The 18,759-nt window shown below is 28.0% G+C and overlaps 6 protein-coding genes across 7 annotated transcripts; 2 read left to right on the top strand and 4 right to left on the bottom strand.

Annotated features, from left to right (window-relative positions):
* Positions 1–546: 546 nt before the first annotated feature.
* On the bottom strand, positions 547–2,014 carry eIF2alpha (eukaryotic translation initiation factor 2 subunit alpha). The gene is made up of 5 exons (XM_027349479.2): positions 1,883–2,014; positions 1,632–1,822; positions 1,426–1,565; positions 1,005–1,353; positions 547–906 (listed from the first exon to the last, which is right to left on the bottom strand). The coding sequence occupies exons 1-5, from the start codon at positions 2,007–2,009 to the stop codon at positions 763–765; spliced, it is 951 nt and encodes a 316-aa protein (XP_027205280.2). The 5' UTR covers positions 2,010–2,014; the 3' UTR covers positions 547–762.
* Positions 2,015–2,233: 219 nt separating this feature from the next.
* LOC113798890 (GTPase Era, mitochondrial) lies at positions 2,234–3,583 on the top strand. Its single transcript, XM_027349476.2, has one exon. The coding sequence runs from the start codon at positions 2,234–2,236 to the stop codon at positions 3,452–3,454; it is 1,221 nt and encodes a 406-aa protein (XP_027205277.2). The 3' UTR covers positions 3,455–3,583.
* Positions 3,205–4,879, bottom strand: LOC113798906 (proteasomal ATPase-associated factor 1-like). The gene is made up of 2 exons (XM_075821178.1): positions 4,736–4,879; positions 3,205–4,671 (listed from the first exon to the last, which is right to left on the bottom strand). The coding sequence occupies exons 1-2, from the start codon at positions 4,792–4,794 to the stop codon at positions 3,501–3,503; spliced, it is 1,230 nt and encodes a 409-aa protein (XP_075677293.1). The 5' UTR covers positions 4,795–4,879; the 3' UTR covers positions 3,205–3,500.
* Positions 4,880–4,938: 59 nt separating this feature from the next.
* On the bottom strand, positions 4,939–7,661 carry LOC113797032 (uncharacterized). Of its 2 annotated transcripts, XM_075821175.1 has the most exons (4): positions 6,954–7,659; positions 6,583–6,843; positions 5,377–6,516; positions 5,191–5,305 (listed from the first exon to the last, which is right to left on the bottom strand). In XM_075821175.1, the coding sequence occupies exons 1-4, from the start codon at positions 7,432–7,434 to the stop codon at positions 5,298–5,300; spliced, it is 1,890 nt and encodes a 629-aa protein (XP_075677290.1). In that variant the 5' UTR covers positions 7,435–7,659; the 3' UTR covers positions 5,191–5,297. The 2 variants fall into 2 exon arrangements, with proteins under 2 accessions (XP_027203139.2, XP_075677290.1); XM_027347338.2 differs by having other exon boundaries at positions 4,939–6,516; positions 6,954–7,661.
* A 1,729-nt stretch (positions 7,662–9,390) lies between these two features.
* LOC113797030 (phospholipid-transporting ATPase ABCA3-like) lies at positions 9,391–15,937 on the top strand. Its single transcript, XM_027347334.2, has 6 exons — positions 9,391–9,587; positions 10,104–11,282; positions 11,349–11,428; positions 11,503–14,249; positions 14,342–15,075; positions 15,146–15,937. Exons 2-6 carry the CDS (start codon positions 10,122–10,124, stop codon positions 15,773–15,775), a joined length of 5,352 nt encoding a protein of 1,783 aa, XP_027203135.2. The 5' UTR covers positions 9,391–9,587; positions 10,104–10,121; the 3' UTR covers positions 15,776–15,937.
* Positions 12,851–18,736, bottom strand: fidipidine (coiled-coil domain-containing protein 93). Its single transcript, XM_027347336.2, has 8 exons — positions 17,950–18,736; positions 17,790–17,884; positions 17,617–17,720; positions 16,881–17,545; positions 16,410–16,815; positions 16,229–16,349; positions 15,965–16,166; positions 12,851–15,876 (listed from the first exon to the last, which is right to left on the bottom strand). Exons 1-8 carry the CDS (start codon positions 18,592–18,594, stop codon positions 15,820–15,822), a joined length of 2,295 nt encoding a protein of 764 aa, XP_027203137.2. The 5' UTR covers positions 18,595–18,736; the 3' UTR covers positions 12,851–15,819.
* Positions 18,737–18,759: the final 23 nt, after the last annotated feature.

The following is an 18,759-nucleotide window of genomic DNA, read 5'->3' as shown; positions in this document are numbered from 1 at the left end:
AAATATCATGAACATTAAATAAATAAATAATAGACCACTTGTTGCATGTTTTTAATCGTTGTTGTTGTTTGTTTGTTTGTTTGTTTGTTGTATTTTTTTCCATTTTTACAATGTTTGTTTTTCTGACCAAACAATGGAAAAATGAATTGAAACATATATTATTTTCTAATTATTGTTACAATTGTTATAATGATTATAATTAGTAATTATAATTATTAGCAGCAATTATAATTAGTAATTACAATGAATTAGTAAATCAAGATTTATCAAAAAAACATTCAATCCACCCACGATATGAATTTCGTTTTTGTTTTGTTTTTTTCAAAGAAAACAAAAAAGGTTTATTTAAAAGGTTTACCGAAAGAGGGTTTATGTATAAGACAAGCATTTAAGCAGAAAAAAATGTGGAAAACATTTTTGAAAATTTAAAAAAATTCAAAATTTGATTATCTTGTTTGTTTCATTTCATTTCATCATTCATTCAATTTATTCATGAGATAAAGATGAGAGAATAATAAAGATTTATGACAATTTTTTTTCTGTTTGTTTTGTTTTGTTTTTGTTTGTAAATCGCCAAAACACGATGTGAAATGCGATTACATCATTCACATCGTAAAAACGGATTGTAATTGGATTATGAAGAAAACAGACAGAAGAAAGGATTCGAGTAGAAAAAAAAAATTTGACATTTCTATTATATTATAATGATGGGCTATATATTCATGATTTTTTTTTTTTCGTTGTTGTTGTTGCTGCTTTTTTTTAAATTCCAGGCTGTCCACCACCATCTTCATCATCATCTTCATCATCATCATCATCATCACCGGAACGTTCTTCATTTTCTTTTTCAGCTTGTTCCAACATTTTTGTTAATTGTGCTTCATCCAAATCAGTAACAACTTTAGGCTATTAGAGAATAGAATAAATACACCCAAAACACACGAATGATATTACAATGAATCAGTTTTTCAAGGAAAAGAAACCAAAAAACAATAACTACTTACAGCAATTGTTATAGTAAATATACCACCAGAATTTTTTATAGATTCTTCAATTTTTTTCAATGCCGAATCCAATAATTCAACACCTTTTGCTTTATCCAATGTAGTTGTAGTAACTACATAACGTGGTGGTGCAATCAAATTAATTTTGATTGGCATTTCATCAATACCGCAAGCAATACCAGCACGTAATGCATTTTTAACAGCATCAACACCTTCATATGCATAACAACCAACTTCAATTTCTGAACGAACTTTAACCGCTTGTGGCATTAAACGACGTTTAATATGAGTGAGCAATAGATCTTTAACTTTTTCATCTAAACCACATTCATCCAATAGTGATGGTTGACTATTTGAAAAAAAAGTAGAAAATAATAATGATTAATGGAATCAAAGTAATTTTTTTCAATTGAAAACATACTTGACGGCCATTTTAAAAATTTCGAATGATGATCCAGGTTTTTTATCATCAAAATGCCAAGCAGTTTTATCATACAATTCTTCCAATTGTTGTTCATTATAATGCAATATTTCTGCTACATGTCGTAATATACTATGAACCTAAATGGATCGGATAATCAGATTAGATGTTTTAGAAAACAAAAACAAAATGATAACTATATTTACAGCTTTGGCATTAGCAAATTTTTCTTCACATCTTATTATATCTTCGGGTGATACACGACGTTTAGAAAGATCAATATAACCTTTATCACGATCAACACGAATAACAACAACACATTCATTACGTCCAACACGAATCAATTTGTTTATGGAACGTATTCGTCTTCTTGAAAGTTCGGATAATAGAATCATACCTAGATGATTCCATTTAAAATTAAATTTTTTTTAAAAAAAACATAATTCGAAAAACATACCTTCGATATTGTTATATTCTAACAAATGAACATATGCACCCATTTCACCGATCGATAAAACTTTAACCATAACAACATCTTCAACTTCGGGATATTTTTGTCGATAAAAACGACAAGAAAGTGGCATGATTTTAAATAAAATTAATTTAATTTGAAACCGAAAAAAAATTTTGCAGAAAAAAAATATGTTTGTGACAATGCCGAATATACCGACACAACGTGTAATACAATTTGTTAAGAAAAATTTTTGAACCAAATCTATACGATGAAAGTTTTTCATGGCATGGTTTTCAAACATTATAATGTTTTCCCATTATCATTTCGAACACTTGATGCAAATGATATAACGAAATGAATTTGTCTTCAATGAAGATTCCATTTTATTCATCAAAAAATTTTATTCATCCATTTATCCTAAAACGTTTAGGATTATGTTCAAATCGAAACATACATTACGAACGAAATATACCGAAAACATTGGATGAATTTAAACAATTTCAATTTAAACCAAATGAACAACCTGAAAATGCTCGATCATTACGTATTGCTATTATTGGTTGTCCAAATGCTGGAAAATCAACATTAATGAATCAATTGATTAATTGGAAAATCAGTTCAGTTTCATCTAAAGTTCATACAACAAGAAAAAATATAATCGGAATTTATGTTGAAAATAATACACAATTAGAATTTATTGATACACCGGGTTTAGTGAGCAGAAAACATATGTTACGACATAAATTAGAACTTTCATTTATAAATGATTTAAAAATCTCTGCACAATATGCCGATATTATTGCAATAATTGCCGATGTTTCGAATCGACGTGAACGATCCAGATTAAATCCCGGAATTCTTGATATTCTACAACAATATCAAAATGATGAAAATAAACAATCATTATTGATTTTGAATAAAGTGGATAAAATTCGTGATAAACGAAGTTTATTGGATATTATTTCCACGTTAACAACTGGAATTGTTGATGGTCAACCAGTTAGTAAATCGAATGTTGATGAAGATATTCTTCGTGCTGAATTAAAACAAGGAAAATTCGATACATTATTTCAACGAACTGAAAAATATTATAATTATCAAGATAAAAAGGGCGAAATTCAATCGAAAACAGATATTGTTGTTCATAATGGAATTGGTTGGCCAAAATTTTCAAGAATATTTATGATTTCTGCTCTTCATGATGATGGTATCGAACAATTAAGAAATTATTTCATTCAAAAAGCAAAAGAAAAATCATGGTTTTATAATGGTAATGTTGTTACCATACAAAATCCAAAACAAATCATTTTAGATACTATACGTGAAACTTGTCTAGAATTATTTAATCAAGAAATTCCATATAATTTTCGTTATCAGATTGTTATGTGGGAACAAGATGATATTGGTAATTTATATTTAGTTGTTGATATTCTGTGTCCGGAAAAATTTCTAACACTTTTAATCGGACCAAAAGGTTTAAATATTTCAAATATTGTAAAAAAATCAAGAGAATCATTATCGAATATATTTCATTGTGATATATCATTAAAAATTGCAGCAAAATCATTTCGTTGATAATAATGAAATGAAATTTTTATGTTCAAATAATTTTTTTTATCTTTTATTCAAAAGCATTATTTAGATAATATTTACGAACTTTTCCATCACGACAAGCAGTATAAATAAATTTATCATCATAAACAATTTGATAAATTGGATCACAATCCGATCCAGTTAAATGTAATAATTGATTATGATTATCATAATGAAAATCAACTGATCCATCCTGATGGCTAACAACAAAACCATTGAATGGCCTACGTACTGATATCATTGAAAGTACTGGTGATCGTGATATTAACCAATTAATTTTTGGTTGATTATAATTTCGTATATCATATTGATAAATATTTCCATCATGAGTTCCAGCGATCAAATCGAATTCATTCAAAAATGATATACAATTTACAGGCGAATGACAATCAATTTTAAATAATGATTGTTTTGAATCGACACCAATACCATGAATAGAACCGGATTCGGTTGCTAATAAAAGCATCTTATTCAAAGTACCAACACAATCATCATTAGCCGAATCTTTACGTTGACCAAGATCATATGAATTTGAAAATGATTTGATTGCACAGGCATTTATAGGTATATTTTCAGTATCGAATAAATTTTCAATACATGTTTGTTTTGCACAACTCCATAATTTTGCTAATCCATCACGACCAACCGTAATAATATTACGTCCACGATCAACAATAGCCAAATCATTTATCGAACCAGTATGACCTTTCATTGTAACTGGACATGAACCATCGATTGCTGACCAAATTTTAATTAACATATCCAATCCAACACTGACTATAACTTCATTTGATGGAAAAAATCGACATCGATTAACATCCAAATAATGACCTTTTAATTCATATTTTAAAACATTTGTACATGTATCCCATATTTTCATTGTACCATCGGTTGATGATGATACAGCTATTCCAGTCGGTGCTACATCCAATGATATTATTGATTTTTGATGAATCGATTGAAAAACTCGAACAGGAGCAATAAATCGATGTGTTACATTCGATTTAACATCATTAATAGCTAGACATTTTTTTGAATAATCTTCAATTATAAAATCATTATCATCATTCTTTTTATCATTATCGATAATGATATTAGATTCACTGATAATTTTTAAATCATAATTTTTCTTTAAATCATCATCATTATGATTATCATTTTTGATATTGATCGAATGTAGCCAAATTTTTTCATTTATTCTTCACAATGAAACAATAAACGAAAATATAGATTCAGTTACAACAACAACAACAAACAACTTACGATGCATCTTGCCAATCACTTTGTAAATGATAATTGGTAAAATTAATTTTTAAAGTCATTGATAATCTTTTTTTTTCTAAATTAAAAAAAAAAAAAAATCGAACGTGAAATTACATAAAATCGAATGATTTAGCTTGTCACACACACATGTGAGCGAAAAAAAAACAATTCGAATCTATTTCAACTCATCAAGTCAATAATGATTAAAATAATAATTTGAATTTTATTCAATATTTTCAGCGCAAAATTTGAATGAATAAATTACAGTTTTTTTGTCTTTGAAAATCAGGATAAAAAATCAGGATTTTTTTTTTCTTCACCCTTTTTGGGTGAAGAAAAAAAAAACAAAATGGAGAAGAACAGAATTACAACAAAAAAAAAAAAATTAATAAACATCCAATTCGATTAAAATAGCCGTCCACGTTGTTGATTCATTGTTGAACGATGTTTATCCATTCTTGTTCTATCAGGTCGATAATGATTATTATTAACAAAATTTGAATATAATGGTGGTGATTGTTGTATATTTTGTCTATTTCGATATTCATCATCATTATTATCATCATCTTGCTGTAATAATGTTGATGATCGTCGTAAATTATTATCAATATTTCTGTTATTATTCAATGTTGAATACGAACCAGGTGATTGTAATGATCCAGGCCATTGTTGTTGTAATGTTTTTGATTTAGAAATTAATTGATTTGGCTGATGATTTCCATAATAACCATTCGATGGATGATGATGTGAACCAAAACCACCATTATGACGTCTATTCATTATTTCATTATCATCATCATTATCATCATAATGTACACCTGAATTTCTTGATAATATTGTGGGTGCCAATGTTGTTGAAGCAAATCCCATTGAATTTTGTTGATTATTATTATGATAATAGTCATAATTGTTTGGTTGATGATGTTGCCGTTGATTGAATTGATTTTTTGAATGATGATTGTGATTATGATTATTTGGACCATGATATTCATTTAAAGGTTGTAAATTTGGATTATGATTATTATGCATAGAATTTAGATTATTACGATATGGTGGCTGTATTGGTTGATATGCATTATTATATGCAGGTGGTAAACTGGTTGTAAGCAATGGTAATGGTGTTGTCAGAATTATCTGGCCATCGTCATGATTCTGATGATGATTATCCGGTATTTCATTTTGACTATTTCCACCATCCTGATCATGATGATGTTGTTCACCATCACCAGCACCTTCAGGATATTCAGCTTCTTGTTGTTCACCATCACCTGAACCAGAATTATCATAATCTGGACTTGTTTGTTGTTCTGATTCTGATTCTGGTTGATGTTGATTTGATTGTTGTTGTTGTTGTTGTCGACGTTCACGTTCCATTTCTTCACGTTGTTGTTTTTCCTGTTGTCGTCGTATTTCGGCTATATCATCTCTAGATAAAAGACCAGGTGGAAATAGTCCTTCCGGGAAATTATCATTCATAGGGCCACCAAAATTTTGTAATTGTTGAATATCAGGATCATCGGCTGGATTTTGTTGTTCACCACCTGCTCCTCCGTCGGCACCACTTTCTTCTCCGCCACCACCACCATCATTTCCATAATCTTGTTGTCCAGGATCAACTTGTTGATCTTCTTCACCGCCACCACCACCTTCACCTTCACCTTCATTTGATGATCCATCATCAATTTCATTTGTTTCAGGCGGTGGTGTTTGTTGTTGATTTGCATAATTATCATTACCACCATAATAACCACCATTTATACGATCTTGATGGGGATTCGTAACTAAATTATCGTAAAAATCAAAAAATCAAAAATCAAAGATCAAAAATCAAAAAATCAAAAAATTACCTTGACCAAAATTCCGCTGTTGTGGTAATCCAAAATTCTGTTGCTGTTGATGTTGATTTGGATTCATTCGACGATTCTGATTATTCATAAATCGATTATTATTATTCAGTTGATTATTCTGATTTTGATTGTTCATCTGGTTATTGAATCCCATTGGATTCAATGCACGACCTAAACCATTCAAACCATTCAAACCAATTTGACCAATTTGTCCTAATAAACTTTGTTGTTGTCCAGGTGATATTTGTGATTGTATGGCTCCTTAATTTTTACGGGGGGAAAAAATTTGAAAAATTTAGGAAAAGTTTCCGGAAATCGGGAAAGTTTCAGGAAATTTGGAAAAGTTTCCGGAAAATTTCTTATATATTTACTTTGAATAATTGGATCACGTAATAGTTGTGGATTACGCATAATTTGTTGTGCTATAACTGGATTTTGTTGTGCTAAAAGCTGTAATCGTGGATTATTACGTAATAACATTGCTATTTGTGGATTAATACCACCACCACCACCGCTTCCACCACCACGATTAGCCAAAAATGGATTCTGTTGTTGTGCATCAACTTTCATTGGATCTTTACCAATATTAGCTATACCATTATAAACATTTGCATTACTATCGGTGGTTAAATTCAATGTTGATGGTGGTAATTTATTGATGATCAACGATGAAGAATTTTCAACTGGCACATAATTATTGATTATCGTCGTTGATGTTGTTGTCGTATCATCATTCGTCGATGATATCGTTGTTGTTGTTGTTGTCGATAATTCACCTATAACATACGTTATCAGGATTAATAAAAAATGTAAAAGAAAAATTAAAAGTTTCATCGTTTCGTTTTGTTTCATTTCGGTTCGGTTCGGTTGTTGTTCGGTGATGAAAATTTTTGGAAAAAATCACAAGAAAAAACAAAACGTTTTGAAGTTTTTTTCTTTTTTTTTTTTTGGTTGAAGAAATTGTGAAGAATGAGAATTTCACTATGTTTGCTTCACATGATTCTTTGTTTCATTTCGTTTTTTTCGTCTTGTTTGAATTCAAAATTTGGATCATATGATTCACAACAGTGTGTTTCAGTTATCAAAATGAGAAAGCTGAGAAAAAAAAAATTTTTTGAGCAAAAATGTTTCAAGCAAAGCGACTATTTGAACGGAAATGGTTCATTTTTTTTGTTTTGTGTAACAAATTTTTTTCTTAAAACAAAGAAAGAAAACAAAAATCTTGAATTGTCAATTCTAATTTTAGGTTGACAATTTTCTCTTCTCTTTCTTTTTCAGTTGTTGTTGTTCTTGTTGTTGTTGCAATACCTGTTGAACACACTGGAACACTTTTGTCAATTGAAAGAATTGTCCTTGAATTTTTTTTTTTGTCTACAAGCTTAGCTCAGCTCAGCAGAAATTGGATTTGGATTTCTTCATATTTCCGGTCGATGTGTGTGTGTGTGCGTTTTACCGGATAGAAAAACAAAACAAAAAAAATTGATTCAAAAAACCAAAAATGAAAAACGAAATAGCAAAATGTAACAACCAAAAAAAAAAAACAATAGCCTCAGATGAGGTGTTTGAAATGAAATGAAACAATTTGAAACAATTTTTTTTCTGTATACAATGTATGAATATATTCAACTCATTTTCTCTCACACTTTAATGTGAAATATCTCAATGTATTGAATAATCGTATAACATAATACCTGTGTGTGTGTGTGTGTGTGTGTGTGTAAGAGGAAATACTTTTCTGGGAAATTTTTTTTCGGATCAGATTTTGGATGATTCATCTGAATCTTTTCAAGTTTTCGATTTTTTTTATTGTTACGATCGTTATTGAGGAAACAAAAGACAAAAACAAAAAAAACCATCAATGATTTAGGTCAAGTTTAGATTCAATTCGTGAATATTTTGAGAAAGGGAAAACGATATGCATCATTGATTTTGTTAGCGGTGATGGTGGTGATTATCGATATTCAAAACGATAGTACAAACAATCGATTGTTATCAGAAAAAAAAGAACGTTAAGATCATTCTTTTTTTGTTGTAAATCCACCTAAAAATGTCCTCGACATTATCGTTGATTATGATCGTCATCATTAGGATTAACAATCGAAAATCGATCACCACGATAACGATTGATTTGATTTGATTATAACCATAATATTCAATTTGATCTCTAAAAATTTCATTTTTTCTTAACCTCGGTTTTTTTCTAATAGGGGTTTCACACTAGCAGCAATGTGAATGAAATATTTCAAATGCAATATTTCAGTCCATAAGGCTGAAATGTAGTGAAATATTGCATTTGAAATATTTCATTCACATTGCTGCTAGTGTGAAACCCCTATAATGAAAAATGATGATTACACCTGTTGCAAATGAAATGTACTAAATTTCATCATCAACAAAATGATGATTCAAACATTCAAACGAAATCAAAACAAATCAATTACAACATTTGTGATCATAAAATTCTTTTTTTGGTTTGATTGTTTTATATTGATGTCGTACATTTTTTTTTCTTTTCAGTATTGCCTAGATCCAAAAAATAATTGTCTAAATGATCGTTATTATCAACAAAATCATCATCATCATCAAGAAACAAGCGAAAAAAAACAGATTAAGATAATAACCATAGAAACAACAACACTTTTGGTACATTTTTTTTTAAATCTGTACCTTTAAATCATCTGTAATCAATCCTAAAATGCTGGAAAATTAGCAAAAAATATTTGTGTCCATAGTGATCAGAAAGTTCTTGACATTGGTTTTTCATTTTTTCTTACTAATCAAATTATCATAATTTGTTTTCTTTCTTTCTGTTGTTTTAAAACATTATAATGTTTTGTTTCTAATCTAATAAACCAAAATGGTGGTGGAAAAAAATGGATTAAATAAGAATCGGACAAGCAGAAAAACAAAACTGTAAAACTTGTTGTTTTTTGTACTCACGCATATTCCATAACCAGAGAGAAATTTTTCCTGGAATCACCATTTTAGTAAAAGAAACATTTCCGGTAAGTTTGAAAAAATATTCTACAGCCATCAGAGAACAGAATAATATTCTTTATGGATGCAAAAAGGGATTGTGCGCATGGCGCCTATTATCAATTTTGGTAAACAAACAAAAAAAAGTTTTTTTTGTTTTTCAAAATGATAATCTTTGGAGTGTAAAAGAGAGCAGACAGAATTTTCATTTGAAATTATCTGGTGGGAGCTCTCAATTAAAATTCCTGATTGCTTAATCAACCAAAATCAAATCAAATCTGGAATGAAATCCGCCCGATTTCTGGTTTTTGGTACACATCATCTGCTCTCCTATCATCAATTAGCCATTGTTTTTTCTGTTGTTTTTTAAATGATGATAAGGATGTGATTGCAATTTTGCAGATTAAAAAATACAACAAAAATGAAATCTCCAAAAAAATCAATTTCCATTTGATTGCCATCAGATCATCAGATCACCATCATCAATCATTAAATGATTAATTTTTTTTCTGTTTTTTTCTTTGTTTTTTTTTCTCTGTTCAAAGTTTTAACATCCATCGAAAATGTCCAACAACAACAACGACAGCGACGACGATCAACCACCGCATCGTTCAGCATTAACTGATGCATGTATCGATATTTGGTTATTATCAAGAAAAAATTTCAAAATTCAATTCAGACATCGTTTAGCAACATTTTTAGAATTAATTGTACCATGTTTATTAGTATTAATGATTGCTATTATTCGTACAAAAGTATCGGTTACCGAATTCAATGAACCAACAATTTATGATGAATTTGATTTGTTACAAATACCAAAAATATTGGACCAACAACCGGAATTTCAAATTTATTTTACACCAAATACAAGTCAAACGAATCAAATTATGGAAAATTTACTCGAAAATCTTCAGCGAAAATGTCAACTGAATCGATTATATGAATTAAAATTACCCTGTCATCCATCTATAACCGGTTTTGAAAATTCAAACAAAATGATTGATCAATATTTATTGGATGATAAATTTGTTTTATGTGGTGTAGAATTTGAACAATTAACGAATGATAATATTAAATTTTCATTACGTTTTAGTAATATACCAAGAACATTGAAACAAACGGCTATGAGAATTGAAGATTGGAAAACACAAATGATTATGATGAATGTAATGCCAGCCGGACCAAGAGATAAAAATAATACGAATGGTGGTCAACCGGGTTATGAAGATGAAGGTTTTTTGTTTATTCAACATTTATTATCAATGGCTATTGGTAAAACATTATTTGCTAATGATAGTAATTTTGATTTATTTAACATGATGGAAATTGAACTAATGGGACAAAGATTTCCATATCCAAAATATATTGATGATATATTTTTATTCAGCCTAAATTTCCTATTTCCATCAATATTTTTATTTAGTTTTTATTTTTCTGCAATCAATCTAACCAAAACTATTGTCAATGAAAAAGAAAAACGTATAAAAGAATCAATGAAAATGATGGGTTTAAAAGAAAAATATCATTTTATTGCTTATTTTATTAAATCAATTCTGTTGATAATACCGGCTATTATATTGATAATAATATTTTTAAAAATAAGTTTTGCACATAATAGTCCACCAATATTGATTACCGATTCGACAATATTGTTTGCATATTTTTTTCTCTATCAAATCTGTAATGTTTGTTTTTGTTTTATGTTGAGTACATTTTTTTCAAAGGTAAGTTTTTTTTGTTTACCCTGTTTTTCAAAAATTTCTCAATATCAAAATTTTGTCAAAATCTAGGCAAATTTGGCTGGAATTTTAACCGGAATCATTTCATTTCTAACTTATTTACCCTATTTTCCAATGATACAAGAATACAAGTGAGTTTGTTTGTTTTCAATTTTGTTCTTAACTTTTGACTTTTAACCCTTTATTATTAACTCTTTTTAAACAGTAATTATACATTATTGGCAAAAATAATCAATTGTTTAATGCCAAATACAAACATGTCTTTGGGTGTATTTATAATGTTAATGAGAGAAACACGTGGTATACCCATTACATGGAATAATATATCCGATCCAGCCATACCGGATGATTCATTAACATTTTCAGTTATATTAATAATGTTTGTTGTAAATTCATTAATCTATTTAATAATAACATGGTATATAACATTAGCATTTCCGGGTGAATATGGTGTACCATTACCATGGTATTTTCCATTTACAAAAAAATATTGGTTCGATTCGAATAATAATAATATTGATAATAATGATGGTAATCAAAATTCCTCAAATGAAGATATCGATGATATGGATGATAATAATGATCATTTACAATCAATTGAATCATATCCAAGAAATCATAAAATTGGTATTAATATTAAGAATCTTTATAAAACCTATGATAACGGGAAAACATATTCGGTTAAAAATTTAAGTTTTAAAGTATTTGAAAATCAAATTACAGCATTGTTAGGTCATAATGGTGCTGGTAAAACAACAACAATATCATTACTATGTGGCCTGTTTCCACCTACAAATGGTACAGCCATTATAAATGGTTATGATATTCGTACAGAAATGAATCGAATCCGATCGAGTTTAGGAATTTGTCCACAATCAAATCTATTGTTTGATGAATTAACTGTTGAAGAACATTTAGATTTTTATTGCCGTTTAAAACATACAAATTTAACCAATGAACAAATTAAACATGAAATTAAACAAATGGTTAAAAAATTAGATTTAAAAGATAAATTTCATGTACAAGCAAATTGTTTATCCGGTGGTATGAAACGAAAATTATCTGTTGGTATTGCATTGATTGGTGGATCGAAAATTGTTATATTGGATGAACCAACATCTGGTTTAGATGTATCAGCCAGGCGTTTTATTTGGGATTTATTGCTGCAGGAAAAAATGGGTAGAGTTATTATAATATCAACACATTTTATGGAAGAAGCTGATATACTTGGTGATCGTATTGCTATAATGGATTTTGGTAGTTTACGTTGTTATGGTTCATCATTATTTTTGAAAAAACATTTTGGTGCTGGTTATCATTTGCGAATGGAGAAACGATCCACGGATATTGATTCAGATTTAATAAAGAAAATTGTATTGGATCATATTGATGGTGCAAAAATGGAAAGTTCAGTCGGTATTGAATTAACATTTTCGTTACCGAATGAACAGATTTCTAAATTTGGTGCATTATTACGTCGTATTGAAACTGAACTTAATGATCAAATTGTTAATTATGGTATTTCAATAACAACAATGGAAGAAGTTTTCTTGAAAGTTGGTAGCCATAATCAACAAAAAACAAATGAATCATTGGGTGAAATTGATGGTAAATCATCTTCAGCATCTGCCATCAATATTGGTAATGGTAATCATTCAACAACAACAACAACAACAAAAATGGTAGCAAAAGTAAAAAATTCTGGTAAAAAATTAATTGGACAACAATTTTATGCCTTATTGATCAAACGTATACTTTATTCCATAAGAAATCCAATATTAACATTAACACAATTCATTCTACCAATATTAATATTAATATCAACATTATTAATGATGCGTTCAATACCACAATTAGCACCATTTCGTAAATTAGAAATGAGTCTGAATCAATTTCATAATCCATTAGTAAAATATTTTGTACAAAATGATAGTCGATCATTATCGTTGGCAAATGATTATGCTGAAACATTAATGAATGAAATTCATTCAGATAGAATTATTGCCATACCGGATGTTAATGAAACAAAAATTATCGATGAAATTATATCGGTTAATAATTTTGTTTATAATTATGAATTTGTAACATCGGCTTTATTTCAATATGCAATGGATTCAAAATTTGAATTAAAAATAACGGCAATGTTTAATGATCAACCATTTCATACACCATCCATATCGTTACGTTATATTGATCAAGCACTTTTACGACATTTTTATAATCGAAAAAACATTCAATTATCCGTATCAAATTATCCAATGCCATTGACTATAAAGGAAAAATTTTCCAAACTTAAAATACCTATAAATGTTCAAGGTGATTTCCAGGTTATACAATCAATCATTATGGGTTTATCATTTTTTCTAAGCAGTTATGCTATATTAATTGTTGATGAACGTATTTCGAAAGCAAAACATTTACAAAAAATATCCGGTTTACGTATGGTTTATTATTGGTTATCATTTTTGTTATGTGATTTTATATTATATCTTTTATCGATTGTATCGATCATTATTACACTGCAAGCATTCAAAGTTGATAATCTACATGAAGATCAACAATCATTTTATTTATTTGTTGGTTATGGTTTATGTGGTTTAGCATTAATACCATTCGTTTATTCGGCATCATTTTTCTTTTCCATACCGGCTACAGCATATGCAAGATTAAGCTTACTGCTTATACTAAGCAGTATAACATCATTGATTGCCGATCAATTAACAGCAATCAAACTATTTGATCTATTGAATATTAATCGTGCATTGAAACCAATATTTCATTTATTTATACCATTATTTGATATAAGTAAAATTACAAGTAATCTACAAACAAATTATCGTAATAATAAAATTTGTCATATGGAATATAATGGTATTTCTATACAAAAATTATGTAAATTTTTGAATACATTTCATGATGATAGAATGGAAGCATTACGTCCTTGTTGTAAAGGTAAAAAATCTTTTAATTGATTTTGTTGGATTAATTTTTAACCTTTGTGTTTTTTTTTTTTTTTTTTTGGTTTCTTGCGTTCAAATTCACAGATTATTGTAATGAAACTTGTTTGAATTTTGAAGAAAATTATTTTTCATTAAATGATCCTGGAATTGGTTCAAGTTTACTGTATGTAATTGGTTCGGCAATAATCTATTGGTTGGCATTATTTTTAATCGAAGTAAATACAATTGTATCATTGAAAACATTTATTGAATTAATTCGCAGAAAATTTACGGAAAAATCTGAACCAATAATATATTCATCTAAATTAATACCGGATGATGATGTACAATCGGAAAAATCATTTGTAAATAAAATTGTTTCAACCGGACAATATACAAAATATTCATTGGTTATAAATAATTTACAAAAAATTTATGGAAAATTTACAGCCGTTGATAATATTTCATATTGTGTTGGTGTTGGTGAATGTTTTGGTCTGTTGGGTGTAAATGGTGCTGGAAAAACAACAACATTTAAAATGATAACTGGTGATGAATCAATTACATCGGGTGATATATTTATTAATGGTTTTGATGTTACAAAAGAACCATATAAAACATTAGGACAAATTGGTTATTGTCCACAATTTGATGCATTATTTGATGATTTAACTGGTGAAGAAATATTAAGATTTTATTCACGTTTAAGAGGAATACAAGAAAAAGATATTGATGAACAAATTACCGAATTAAGTCAACTTTTATATTTTGAAATGTATTTGAATAAATTATCAAGTACATATAGTGGTGGTAATAAACGAAAATTAAGTACAGCAATTGTAAGTACTGATTTTTTGAATTTTTGAAATTTATAAAAAATTTCCTAAATTTTTCTTGTATTTCAATTAGGCTTTATTGGGAAATCCGGCTGTATCATTTTTGGATGAACCAACATCAGGTGTTGATCCAGTTGCACGACGTTGTCTTTGGGAAGCAATCGGTCGTAAACTTAAACAAAATATTTCCATTGTACTAACATCACATTCAATGGAAGAATGTGAAGCATTATGTAATCGTTTAATAATAATGGTAAATGGACAAATTACTTGTATTGGTAGTCCATTACATTTAAAAAATAAATATGGTAATAGTTATAATCTTATATTGAAAGTTTCACAAAATCGACTTTTCGATCAAAGTTTTCGTCGTCAATCATACAATGAATTGGAGAAAAAGATTGAAAAAATCAAATCATTCATGTTACAAACATTTCCAACAAGTAAACTAAAAGCAATACATAATAATCAATTAGAATATATAATACAAAATCAAGATGATTATATTTTACGTTGTAGTGAAATATTTGATGTTATCGAAACAAACAAAGAATTTCTTCAATTAGAAGATTATTCGGTTAGTCAAACAAATCTTGAACAAATTTTCTTATCATTTGCTCGTAAACAACATGAACGTTTGGAAGATGTTTTGAATGAAAAAATCGAAGAAAATACCACCGAAGAAAATGAAACAAATTTATAAACAAAAAAAATTTATTTATTTTTCTTTTTAGTTTTTTTGAAATTTTATTTTTTGTTAATCTTTTCCAATTGTACAATTAATTGTTCATTTATTTTACATTCCTATTTGTTGTTGTTGTTGTTTTTGATTATAAAAATAAAAAAAAATTATTTTAATTGAAAATATTAAACAAAAATAATTATCATTTACCTCTTTAAAAGCTTTTACAGCAATAAAATAAAGTCTTTGTTCATCAATAAGACCTGTATATTTGGATAAAAGTTGATCACGTTTTTCTTTTTCATTCTGTAATCGTTGTTCAACTTTTACTTTATTTTCAATTATTGAATCAATTGTTTGTTGAAATTTCATTAGAAATTCATTTTTTATCATTAAATTTGATACCGATGCTCTATATGAAAAAAAATAATTTTAGTAAAGTGTTTTCTATTTAAAAAACAAAAATAAACATACTTTTGAAAATTTTCCAAAATTGAATTGATTAAATTGAATTCTTTTTCCAGATACATTCGTTCATCCGAAAGAGTATTATATAGGGTATAGAATTTTTTCGTTTCATTATGTTTTGCTGATACTGTGTAGAAAACAAAATTTCAAAGATTAACGAAAAAACAATCAAAACAAACAAACATACATTGATTATAAAGTTCAAGAAAACGTTTCTGATATTGTGCCAATTCGGTTCGATTAGGTATATCATCAAATTTTCTTTGTATAATAGCCAATTTTTTATTGATTGATGATAAATCTTTTTTAACATTCGTATGACGTTCATTATACATTGTTAATTCTTGATCAATTTCTTTTAGTCGATCATTATTACGTTGATCATTATTCGATTGACGTTTATCAATCATTTCGATTTGTTGTTCTAAACGTTGTTTTTCTTCACGACAATGTTGTTTTAATTCAGATTTTTGTTTTCGTAATACATTCAATAATTCGGTTAGCTGAATTTTTTCCGATTTTTCCGATTCATTTTCATTCATTTCAAATTCTTTTAATTGTTCACTTTTTTCATCTAATTTTTTTAATTTTTCCTAATTTGAAAAAAAGAAAAGAGTTTCTGTAAATGAGAAAAAAACTAAATCAAAATATATTTTACCTTTAAAGTGGATAATTTTTCATCATTTCTATTTTCCAATAAACGTTGAAGCTCTTTTTTCCTTAAAGAAATATCCATTTTAAGTTTAGATTCTTCACGAATAAATTCAGCATCTTCCGTACTGATTAATGTTTTCTTTCGATCATAATCTTCAGCTAAACGTTTAATTTCATTCGATTGTTCACCAACTATTTTAACAACAATGGATGATGATATTTTTGTTGAATTACCAATTTGTCGATTTTTATCATTTGTTTTGGTCATTGATTGTAGTAAACTTTTATTTTCATTAGATTCGAATTTTGTTGTTTTATCAGTGTAATCATTATTAGAATCAGCAGTATCATTGGAAAGATCTGATAGAATTTGTTCATCCATACCGGTAATACCATATTCTAATAATGTAGTTTTAACACGAATCAATTCATCTTTTAGTTTATTACGATTTGGATGTAGAAAACGTCTTTGTAGATTATGTTTGATTGGATCAATCAATTCATCATTTTCATTATTATTATTGATTATCACAGCTAATGATGATGATGAACATTGATCATCGATATGATGATTAAATGTACGATCAAATTGCCAACTAGAATATGAACGAACATAATCGGCCATTTGTTGTCTTGTTTCTAATGATTTTTTCACAAGCCATTGAATTGCTATATGAATATGAATTGAATCAAGAATATTCCAAGATTAAAGAATTTCATTTTTTATTTGTTCAACTTACCCGGATAAATATGTATACAATCCATTCCTTGTATTTGATGTGGTTCCAATTTGAATGGACATTTCATTTTTCGCAAAACGTTTACAATTTTTTCAGTCAATGCACTATGTATGGGTATAAGAATCAGTATAAAACAGTCATCTGAACAGAATCAACGATAAAAATTTGCATACATTTTTTGGCCAATCGAAAGATTTTCCTGATAAAATATATCGATATCTAAATCGATATTGCACATTTGTATTGCCCAACACATTCCACCGATAATCTATTAAGTTTTGAAATTTATATTTTTTCAAAAATGGAATCAAAACAAATAAAAAAAATACAAACCTTATCAAAATTATGTAAACCTTTAATACGTGCACGAAAATAACCACCAGCAACCAATAGTTCACATATTTCATTCATTTTTCGAATCTGTTCATCATCTTCACGAATATCATAGATTAAATTATTTGAGTTTCCACTGGAATCAATATTTTTATCATCAAAATCTTTTCGTAATCTTAAACGATTCAAATCAACATTGGTCAAACGAAATTTTATTCGATTTGATTTTTTCCATGTGGATTTCGTTCCCATTGATGGCAGTGATGATGATGTTTGAGCAATATCTTCGACTTTTGTTTTCAATGACAATTTTGTCTTATCCGGAGGATTATTATTGATGACATGATTCGTCGTTGTTGTTGAACTATCTATCGTTGAAGAATCATTTGGAATTTGTCGTTGTTGATTTAACGATGAGGAAGGCTTTTTTGATGGCGTTGTAATCACTGGTTTTGCCGGCAATGCCGGCTTAATCATTATTTTATTATTATCACTGATGATATTATTATTATTCGTTGATTCGACAGAATTTTCCAACGAATTTTTCTTCTTCAACAATGATGTTCGTGGAACAATCTGTGGTTTTGAAGTTTGATTCATTTTCTTTTGAATTTTGTTTTCAGTGTAAAAAAGCGCGACTAGCATGCATACGATCGATAAATCGTTGAATTAGGCCACAATAATTTTCTATAAAATAAACAAAAAAAAACAAAGATAAATTCATTTGGGAAAAATAAGAAAAAAAACTTGATAAAAAACAAAAACACCCGAACCAAAATGAAAAAAAAACAGTTTTTTTTTGAGGATTCG

Source organism: Dermatophagoides pteronyssinus, unplaced genomic scaffold, assembly GCF_027571235.1.
Source record: "Dermatophagoides pteronyssinus isolate colony J.1.1.1.1 unplaced genomic scaffold, Derpt_VIB-CSIC_2022.12 sq0009, whole genome shotgun sequence".
Lineage (NCBI taxonomy): Eukaryota > Metazoa > Arthropoda > Arachnida > Sarcoptiformes > Pyroglyphidae > Dermatophagoides > Dermatophagoides pteronyssinus.
The sequence above is the reverse complement of the archived record's forward strand: the minus strand, read 5'-3'. Positions and strand labels throughout refer to the sequence as shown.

Excerpts from the sequence above, each read along its gene's own strand:
- fidipidine (XM_027347336.2), bottom strand. The coding sequence starts at position 18,594 with ATGCTAGTCGCGCTTTTTTACACTGAAAACAAAATTCAAAAGAAAATG. Across the intron at positions 17,885-17,949 it reads GTTTACATAATTTTGATAAG|ATTATCGGTGGAATGTGTTG; the intron begins GTTTGTATTTTT and ends AAAACTTAATAG. Across the intron at positions 16,167-16,228 it reads ATTTTGGAAAATTTTCAAAA|AGCATCGGTATCAAATTTAA; the intron begins GTATGTTTATTT and ends TTTTTCATATAG.
- LOC113798906 (XM_075821178.1), bottom strand. The coding sequence starts at position 4,794 with ATGACTTTAAAAATTAATTTTACCAATTATCATTTACAAAGTGATTGG. Across the intron at positions 4,672-4,735 it reads AGTGATTGGCAAGATGCATC|AATAAATGAAAAAATTTGGC; the intron begins GTAAGTTGTTTG and ends TTCATTGTGAAG.
- LOC113797032 (XM_027347338.2), bottom strand. The coding sequence starts at position 7,434 with ATGAAACAAAACGAAACGATGAAACTTTTAATTTTTCTTTTACATTTT. Across the intron at positions 6,844-6,953 it reads ACGTGATCCAATTATTCAAA|GAGCCATACAATCACAAATA; the intron begins GTAAATATATAA and ends GTAAAAATTAAG. Across the intron at positions 6,517-6,582 it reads ACAGCGGAATTTTGGTCAAG|TTACGAATCCCCATCAAGAT; the intron begins GTAATTTTTTGA and ends ACGATAATTTAG.
- eIF2alpha (XM_027349479.2), bottom strand. The coding sequence starts at position 2,009 with ATGCCACTTTCTTGTCGTTTTTATCGACAAAAATATCCCGAAGTTGAA. Across the intron at positions 1,354-1,425 it reads ATTTTTAAAATGGCCGTCAA|TCAACCATCACTATTGGATG; the intron begins GTATGTTTTCAA and ends TTTTTCAAATAG. Across the intron at positions 907-1,004 it reads TATTTACTATAACAATTGCT|CCTAAAGTTGTTACTGATTT; the intron begins GTAAGTAGTTAT and ends ATTCTCTAATAG.
- LOC113798890 (XM_027349476.2), top strand. The coding sequence starts at position 2,234 with ATGAATTTGTCTTCAATGAAGATTCCATTTTATTCATCAAAAAATTTT.
- LOC113797030 (XM_027347334.2), top strand. The coding sequence starts at position 10,122 with ATGTCCAACAACAACAACGACAGCGACGACGATCAACCACCGCATCGT. Across the intron at positions 11,283-11,348 it reads TGAGTACATTTTTTTCAAAG|GCAAATTTGGCTGGAATTTT; the intron begins GTAAGTTTTTTT and ends GTCAAAATCTAG. Across the intron at positions 11,429-11,502 it reads CCAATGATACAAGAATACAA|TAATTATACATTATTGGCAA; the intron begins GTGAGTTTGTTT and ends CTTTTTAAACAG.